The 10,133-nt window shown below is 40.9% G+C and overlaps 1 protein-coding gene across 1 annotated transcript; it reads right to left on the reverse strand.

Moving 5' to 3' along the window:
* Window positions 1-3,265: 3,265 nt before the first annotated feature.
* On the reverse strand, window positions 3,266-5,696 carry LOC105053707 (protein NUCLEAR FUSION DEFECTIVE 4). Its single transcript, XM_010934968.4, has one exon. The coding sequence runs from the start codon at window positions 5,438-5,440 to the stop codon at window positions 3,560-3,562; it is 1,881 nt and encodes a 626-aa protein (XP_010933270.1). The 5' UTR covers window positions 5,441-5,696; the 3' UTR covers window positions 3,266-3,559.
* Window positions 5,697-10,133: the final 4,437 nt, after the last annotated feature.

Raw genomic sequence — 10,133 nt, forward strand, 5'->3', positions numbered from 1 at the left:
ACAACAAAAACTTCAAGATTAGGCCCAATGCTGCTATTTATTGAATATAACATCAACTTTTATATTCAAGAAGATTGTACGTAATTTTTGGAATCTAATCGAAGTTATTACCAAACTTGTTGGGTGTGATATTCTTTGTGCTCATTCTAGTAAAGATTTCTTTTATGTTGCTCATTTTTCTTAGGGACTTCTCAACTAAAGTTACAAGCAATGCAACTAAGATAAATTTGTTGAGCATTTATTGAGTTTATAAATTCTTGCAAGGCAAACAAAGATCTTTTTCCTCGAGCGGAATGAGTGAAGCGAGCGGAGGGAAAAAGATCCCCTCTGCAGACTAACCTATATATATATATCTTGTATATCTAAAAGAAGAGAGTAATTGAGTATTCTAGATATTAGATGCATTAGAGGTTAGGATTTGAAAAGAAACCTTGTACTCCATAATGAAGTTTTTATAGTGAAGTTTCTATACCATATCTGCTCATGGATATAGGTCAATTGACTGAACCATATAAATACAGTGTATTTTATTTTTTTCTTTTCTCTTTCTTGTTCCGTTATTCTTTCTATCTATCAAAATATAGATCAATGTAGGGACCGAAAGAACCATAATTAGATACTTGCACAACCTCAGATATTTATTTTGAAGGCCAACAAGCCAGAACGGATAAGGGGGATAAGCTCGGGCCACTTGAATGCACAATTTTCTTTGAAAGAAGGCTTACGTATGGCTAACCCATTTCATTAATGGTCGAAGATTACAAATAAGTAAACAAGAGAAAAGAGAAAAAGGAAGACAAAGGAGAGAATGGGTGAAGATAGAAAGTGTAAGACTGTCAGAATTTGTGGGAAGGAGGAATACATTTGTCAAAAATAAGAGATATATATGCATCTATATCGGAGTGTAAACCTATGAACTAATGTTACAAATCAAACATAATATTCGATTGGTTGCTATGCTGACTTTAGAATATGGTTGAACGAGGACATTTATAACAACATAACAAGTTACAGACTGGATCCACGGTGAAGATCCACACGTTATCTACATTAAATATATTTGAAAGAATTATCCACGAGTATTGTTGCCTATCTGCCCCATACAGCCCAAACACAATCAAAGATTAGTTGTTTATATTTGGAATTATTGTTTTAACACTCCATCTATCAATAGATGCTTGAGATTAGCTGGATCCATGCAATAGTGTTTATTTTTAGGTAATAATAGATAGGCATGCCTACCAACCATACCAGAATAGATAAAGTTTTCCGCAAAAATCTGCCAGTGGAGGAAGACCCCCTAAAGATAAGAGACAGAGAGCTGAAAAGAGAGCCAAAATAGACCCATGGTCGTGTTGTAGTCCCCATAGCATCAATGGTCATGATCCTTCTGTACATGTTACCAACACCGTGTCATGCCAACTGCGATCCCTTGAATACATACATCTTGCATAACCACTATGCCTATAATACATGGAGTGGAATTCTTTGGAGGTCTCCTCTGTCTTCACCTGGGCAAGTTTCAATGACCATTCCTTGGAGGCTCCTTTCATTTTTACTATATCGGTCTCCAATTTAAAATTTCCAACCCATTCTTCATCTAGTCCATAAAATTTTTCTGTCAGCTAATTACTTGATCCTGAAATTTGAGGTCCAGATCATGTAGTTGGATGGATAAGCTAATCGAGACGACAGCTGAATTAATTAAATGATAGGCAGTTTTCCCCAACAACTTTGAGCAATCTTTATTATACTAGGAAGTTGACCAACCACCTGATCTCAAGTAAGCTCTAAGGAAAAGGGCCAACAACTCTTCTAACACATATGCTTACATGGTATAAGTGTCCATCAAAGTTTCAAGTTTGGCCAAGTCTATCTACTTTAGAATTTGACCATTGATGCTTCTCAATGTATAACAGGGTTCCGAAACTAAAATTGGATATTGGTGCAAGAGTTAAACAATGTAGCTCTATTTTATGCTGCTAATTAATATCACAACATAACAATAAAAATGTTCTATCATAGCGTTATAGCATTGGCTTGACCACTACTAATGTTCACCTACACATCATGTGCTCCATCATTCCCCGAACAACGCATGGAACGAAGGAACTGAGTAGGGAATGAAGCGGTAACGGATAACGACACTCTTGAATTTTTATTGAATTAGGTGCAGTTTTGGTAGTCCAGACCCAACTGGCCAACATACCTAATAATTGCCTAATATTTCTTCATTGCCATATCAAGTGGAGAATAGCAAAACAAACCAAACAGGGACTGAACAAAGCAAACAAAACAAAGAAACTACTGAAAAGGACGGCAACAACAATCCCTCAAATATCACTGCCCCATGGCATCCAGCTGCAAAATATGAAAGAATCCAGTTGGAGGATTGAGGCTGAATCAAAATCCAAATTTCTATGTCTTGTTGTTAACCAATTGTCCTCTCTAAGGGCATGTTTGCTGCAAACCGCTGTAGAGTGGAACAAAATTTAATTATGTCCCTCAGCGATGGAACTATGGCTCTTGTCTGTTGCGGCTAGAAATCCAAATAATTACTGTGCTTGAGTCACCTTCCGGCAAAATCCTTCGACCGCATTTTGGTTCTTTCCCATGCACCCGTGAGTTCATGGAGCGGAACAGATTGAGCTGTGAAAAGGTGTTGGTTTCAATCATCCAAATAGAATATAAATTTGTCAAAGTCTTGGTGTGCTGTTTGGGTCTAACTGTACTGTGGATGCTTGAGGTTGAATTATCCATTGGGCTCCCTGTGGAGGTCGAACCGGCACTGGAACAGCGGATAAGCTGGTGTTACGTAGCAGTTCCCCAAATAAAAGATGGCCGAACGTATACAGTGATAGTCCTCTATCCTTTTTTTTTTTTTTTTTGGGTAAAAGATGGTCCTTTATCATTTACGAACAACTATTAACTGTGACGATAGAAAGAGTCCCCCGAAACCCAGCCAGAATCCAGTGTGGATCATCCAGGGCCAATCCAATGAACTCATTGATTCCGCGTAGAATCTTCACGTGAGCCATTCAAGATGCATATGGGACCCAGATTCCGGACTTGACTCCAACCCGGTTACAAGGCCAGATCCCCAGCCCAAACCGGCATCTAAATGCAATCATCCGGCATTGCCATACAGTCCAAACCTATACGCCAAACCCATAAGAATAAAGACAAACCCATGCCCCCCCCACCCCCCCCCCCCCCCATATCAGGCGCATGAGATGGAACTTTTGCGGACCCACGAACTGTATGATTGCATCAATCCAAACTATAAAAGCTTTGAAACTTTTTATACATCTTACACTTCAACCGAGTAAAAAGAAGTCTTACAAGAAAATTTCTCGGCACTAATACAAGTCAAAGCAGGAGGAATTAGCACACCGCCAACCCACGCCAACAGCTCCAGAGCGCGGGTTCTCCACGGTGCTGGCACACCATGGACGGTCGCATACAGCCATCCATCGTATGATTGACGGTGCATACGATGCACCACACTCTGCGGTGCTCCGGGATCCACGCTTGCTCTTTTTGACCGTTATCCTGTTTTTCAACTTTTGTTCTTATCCCTATTTGGCACCACCACCTCGGAGGAAATAGTTTTGTCCTCCTCTACCTCTTTACCAGCTGCAATAACAGTCCCCATGGCCGCCCCATTCTCCGTCGCGGCTGCCGCCGCCCGATACCTCGCATATATATCGCCCTTGTAGAAATTTCTCGTCCTCCATACCAATATCAGTGAAACAAAAGCACCAAACACGGTCGCCGCCGTGATAATAATGAAAGAAAGCTTAAAACACTCAACTCCAACGCAAGTCAAGTCCTTGCCGTCAGTCCTCGTTAGTCCACTGTTCTGCTTGTTCGCCTCCCTATCGTATAGGTGACCGGCGACCCTCACGTTCAGTATATACGACCCGATTGGGCTCGCCACGCCGCCAAAGTTGTACAGAGTGGAGTAGTACTTGAGACCGAAGATCTCCGAGATTATAGCGAAGAGTAGCGGCCACTGAGCTCCGAAGCAGAAGCCGATGATCACCGATGCGACGTAGAGAGATTGCGACACACCGAAGGCGATGAGGAGGTGGCCGACGCAGGAGAGGAGGAGAACGAAGGTGAGTGCGAGAGGCCGGGGGAATTTATATTTGGCAAGGATGATCTCAGAGACGAACCCGGCGGTGACCCTGCCGGCATAATTCCATATGCTTATGAGAGAGACGAAGGTCTTGATGCTCCGGTCCGGGTATTCCAACGACTGCCCGATCTGGCCCATGTTGTCGATCGCCGTCAGGGTGCCGCCGACTCCGCAAATGGTGGCGAAGAAGAGGACGAACATGTCGATGCTGAAGAGGGCTTGGAGAATGGAGTAGTCCTCGCCACGCTCCGGAGGCTTGAGGGTGTCGATGACACCAGATATGGCCGATTTCTTCTTAGTAGACGTGGTGGTGGTGGTCGTCGTCGTCGGAATGGTGGATGGGGTGGTGGCCGGGACTTGTTTCGGCTCCGGCGGCGGCGGTTCTGTAATCGCCGGCTTTTCGACGGATACAGAGAGAGGGGCAGGGTTTTCGAGGGCTTCCTTCTCTTGTCTGAAGATCTTGAGCTCCTCTTTGACGACAACTGCGAGAGGGAGGAAGAGGAGGAGGAGGACGATGACAGCAGCGATGCTGGACTCGGGGCGAGAGAAGGAGAATCGCTGTTCGACGACGATGATGACCATGAGGAAAGTGGCAAGGGCGATGGAGATGTAAAGGAAGCAGTAGAAGGGCTTGGAGGTCTTGTAGGGGACGCTCGCAGCCTTCATGAGCCGGATGGTGCGGACGAAGACGATGGAGATGGCGGCGGGGAGCCACGCGATGAGGAGGACGAGGGACTTGGAGTCGTCGCCGTAGATGGCCGAGTAGAGCTGGGTGAAGATGGCGCCGCTGAGGCCGACGAAGCCCTTGAGGAGGCCGAGCACGACCCCGCGGCTCTCCGGGAAGTTTTTGACGCAGGTTACGAGCGAGCCGGTGTTGGCGAAGGACTGGGAGTTGGCTCCGATACATATGTAGAGACACATCTGCCAGACGGCGGGGCGGGCGATGCGGCCGGTGATGGCGAAGTAGATCATGAGGTAGCCGAAGAGATTCATGACGGAGCCGATGGCGAGAACGACCCAGGGAGGGGTGACCTCGTTGATGAGGCCGGAGAGGATGCCGACGTTGGCGCCGAGGTCCTTGAAGAAGGACAGGGTATTGAGGGTCGACTGGTCATAGCCCAGGGAGGTCTTGATGTCGTTGGAGTAGATGCTGAAGATGTAGGTGGCGCCGGAGGCCGCCATGATAAGGAACGACGCAAAGAACATGAACCATCGCCCCCGAATCACCTGCACCGCCAACCGGAATGCATCTGCTCTTAGTCCACCGGTGGCGCCAACAATTCCTCCGACGAACACCATTTTTTTTGTTTTTTTCTTTTTTAACGAAAGCCGACTCCAAATAGCTAGGAGTAGTTTGAATGAGTATCGATCCCTTTGTACGCACAAAGAGGTCTACAGTTAGCGAGTTTTAGGTTGGGGAAGGGAAGGGGAGTGAGGGGGAGGGGGAACTAATAGTGCATGGAGAATGCAAGTGGTGAGAAGGCGGACCGGGGAGATAATGGAGTCCACATTCGGGTGTGGCGCGTGGGTTGACCAGGCTTCTAGCGAGGAAGGGAAGAGTGGGTAAGTGGGAAAGAGATCGCGGTATTGACTTGAGAGACGGAAACCAAATAGAAATAGAGAGACTGACAGCTACCTTGCTTGAGCCGAGGGATTAGAAAAATCCGCGGACAGCCGGAGGTTGAGGGTTAGAAAAATCCACAAGGCCGGGATAGCGAGGGAGGATGGGACATGGACGGGCGTGTTTTTTTTAGCCTGGCAAAGAAGAAGAGGTAGTCTGTCATTTTAGCTGGAAGCAGCTATGACATCTAGCAAATGTATAGTATTGGCCAGAATAATTTCTTATACAGATAAAGAATCGTAAAGTACCATATTGATTAAGATATTCTTATACAAAATGCACCAATTTAAAAACTCTTCTTCTAGGCAAGAACTATGCAGTCCAAGGATTATGGAGCATCATGCCGAGATTTTTCTATATTATACAATAATCCAAAATTTTTCTTCATCAGCAACAATCATATAGCCTCGGGATTATGGAGAATCAAGCATATTAAGGAATTATTGTATATAGTGCAAAAATTTAAAAAAATTTCTATACATTATGAAATAATATTCTATTTATAAATTAATATTAGCTTTTGATTTTTATGTACTATAAATTTACAAATAAATGAATTATGGCCTTCTGTCACAAATATCTAGTTCCAATAATTCCTTCACATAGAATTATACATAACGTAGGTGGCCGAAATGTTGCCGGTTGTCATGTTTTTAACGTTGTCTTGTTTTGCCGATGATGAGGTATACATTTTTTTTCATGTGGGTCACGCTAAAAGAGATTTTATTGATTTGGCAATTTGGGGTGGAGGTATGCTATGCCCCGCTTACAGTTTAGCCTTACATTGTACCCTGACATGCAAGCGTGCAATCGAACTTTCAGTGGACAGGGTGGACCATTCACGGTGTGTACAGCCAATCACTTATGGCTTGTAAGTGCGTAGCCGTGCTCGTGCCAGTTGGCATGGTTTATCTCCAGATTTATGTCGGCAAAAGTCGGCCAAATTTGTGTCCATCCGTTTGCTAGATAGCCTTAAAATTTCTCTTTCGGAAAAAGAAAAAAAAAAAAAAAAAAAAGCCTTATGATTTTAAAGGCAGCATTATTTGTATCTTACCCTTTCTCATTCTTGCAATCCTTTTTTGGTTTGGCTCGGCCTAAAGGCTTCGGGCATTCTCTTTCCTCCCCATTTGTGCATATTCTGAGCTCTTTATTTCTCCAATAAATTGGAAAAAGTAACTCATTTCCTCTATTTAAATTTTGAGAAGTAAATGCCACCTTGTTTGCTGGCGAGGCCTCTTGGTACTTGACAGTCGAAGTGGAGACTTGGAGGCTTAACCAAGTCGTGCAGTTGTTAAAAAGGAAAAGAAGTAAAAAAACCATGGAAAATAAGTTACTATGGCTTATTTTGCATAGAAATTAAATGATTTAAGTTACTCAGAGATATAAATTCTAGAAGATAGGTGATTAGTTGAACTAGAGCAGAAATTCTACATTGAGACAGCCGGTCAATAACGTTGTGTACGACGTTTGGACCCTTAGATGGCACATCTGACTTTTTTTTTTTCTGTTTGTTTTTGCTTTGGAATAATGTCACGTTTACGTTTCTATAGTTTAGAGCCGCACAAAGTTGTCAAATAATTGGATCTTTCAAATAATAGTCTTTTTTTATGACAATGGGAGGCAAAGCCCATCCGATAATTTATTGCAAAAGATGAGTAAATCTGTAGTATCTTTTCTAAGGACCACTTGAGGATGTGGTCCCAGCAATGCTTAGAAGTCATCTAATAAATTACGGCCGGGAGCTTACGTTGCCCATGCAACGTTTTGAAAGAAAAAGAATCTATTTAAAATACTTGCGTTGGTTTTATCTTATCTTTCAAATAATAATCATACCAGGAAGGAATTAATGCTGGGTGATCTTGAGGTGCTCACGATTTGGAAACGAAGTCTACACGCTAGACAACCGCAACCATAAAAGTATCTTTTAGCATTGTGAATAGCTTCCTTAATTTTACCCAAAAAAAAAAAAAAACTTCCTTAATAATATTGAAGGAAGTGCTTTACTTCCTCGGCATTCCATTAAAAAAAAAAAAAGGCTGAAAAGAACACATACACGATTTTCCAGCTCATGCCATGTGTCTGACTGCACTTTGTGGCTCACAAGGCCTCTAGTTATAAAGAAATCTCAAGCAAAATAGATAAATAAGTCATTTGCTGTTGAGAGTAACATATATATAGTTCATTTGTAAAAAGTCCTATCACATCTCAATCTTGCAAGTTTTTGTGAGCAAAATATAGGAGGTTATACATTTTAGCTGGGTAACCTTTTCTTTTCCTCTTTTCTATTTTTTAACAAAATTTTGTGTCCCACATGCACCGGGTTTTTATAGTCTCCCACCAAGTATGGCAAAATTGTTTAAAACCATTTATATGTTAGGAATTTAATAAACTCCATAAAAGTTGGATTTAAAGATTTAACCCTTGCATCCTTTCCCCATCCTTCGAAATGGGGGACAAGACTTTTCCTCATCAAATAAAGAGGAAAAACAGTTTTTCTTTTTTTTTTTTATTTTTTATTTTTATGATAATTTTCATAATTTTTTTAAAAAATAAAAATATTTTCATCATACAAAATTTTTAAATAAAAAAACTAACATGCAGATATTAAATGCGCATTAGAAAGCGATGACTATGTGGATCAATCGGACAAGATGATGCGTTCTACGTCGGATTTTCTACACCGCCCGCGGTGCATAAAGAATTTCTCTAATGATAAAATATTGGTGACGGCAACCTCCTTACCCTACTATTTAACCTAGCTACTCCATCTCAACTTGCTAGGTCCACACTTCCCTCTTCAATCATGTTAGATATTTTAAATGTATCTTTAAGGAAAAAATAAAGGTATAGGAAACCTATTTAAAGAATCTTACTAGTCCATCAAAGACAACTAAAACCTTTGGTCTAGGACACCTTTGATACGTAATATTCACACTAAACTTAAATACGAATGATCGGTGAATAAATAAACTAATCTGATTTGAAGTTTAACCGGTCACCCTTACGGCTATTTATGAAACACAAAGTGGCGTTGCCGCCAAGGAAGGTGGTCACAGTCTCACGGAGGCGGAGTGACAATAATTGTAACACGTATCGTTTTTGTTAACATGATTTAAATTTTAGATATTTTTTATCAATTTAAATTATAATTTAATTTGAAAAATTTATATTGCGATCTGAATGAAATTTTTTTAGAGATCTATAATGATAACGAAGGGCATGGGCCTATCATGCCGATAGATCCATGCTCGAAGCCTACCACCGACCTCATTAGGAGGTATGGGGGACGTTGTCCCTCACGATACGAATCGGTATAAATATTGTACTTTCTGTCAATCTCGATAGTTTTGTGAGAGGTTTGAAAAATCAAATTGCGATTAGAGTTTGGAGAATTCTGAGTGATTGTATCTCTCTTTTCATCGTAGTGAAATTTTTCTTTCATATCTTGTCCGTGGACGTAGGCTTTTCAGTCGAATCATGTAAATTCTGTGTTTGTTTTTCTTCTTTTTTTATTTTATGTGATTGTATGAATCTGTATGTATTTTATTTTTGTGTTTGCTGTAATAATTTTTTTTACATGGACATACCATATTTTTTTTTTTTTGGTAAGATGAGCATACATACCTTTAATATTAAACCTTGAGAACGACTACGATAAAATTTTGGATATCAATTTACAAGAGCTTGCTTGACATGTGGCCACATCCCCTAATCCCAGCTAGAACCGGATATTCACCACCCCCCGGCCCCCCTCTTTTTTTTTTTTTTTTTTTTTTTTTCTTTCTTGTTTTTTATGGGATAAGAGGCAAAAGCCACCAAAATTTCTACTCTTTTATTGGCCACCGTATGGATAAGTCTGCACAATACTCATCCTGGCCTTTTTTGCTTTTTCGTAAGTCATACATTGCACTTCATAAGTTGATTCTATTCTCTTTAATCTCGGAAATCCTTTCGTCATATACCCATTTCCTAATGATAATATTAATTCAAAGTAAAATAACCAGTTGGATGGGGTTCATTGTTGAAAATTTCAAAATAATTATTGATTAGATCAGATCTACCAATTCAATGATGGATTAGTTCAACCACAAACCAACAGGTACAGATATGTATAACTTATTGCTGGTTTGTGGTTGAATCGATCCACATACAATTTTTTTCAATTTAGAAGCATAGATGGTCGTATCTGTTTTGAGGTAACGGTGGAATCACGCCAATGTTCGTATCTTGTATATATATGTATAAAGGAAATTAAGGCATATCAGCCAATTTATTATCGGCTCATCTTTCTGCGAGCATGACATCATAATATAAGATAATTGTAATAATTTCTGGTTCCAGAATCTTGACTGAATGGACTTAAAACATATC

This window comes from Elaeis guineensis, chromosome 2 (genome assembly GCF_000442705.2).
Source record: "Elaeis guineensis isolate ETL-2024a chromosome 2, EG11, whole genome shotgun sequence".
Taxonomy (NCBI): domain Eukaryota; kingdom Viridiplantae; phylum Streptophyta; class Magnoliopsida; order Arecales; family Arecaceae; genus Elaeis; species Elaeis guineensis.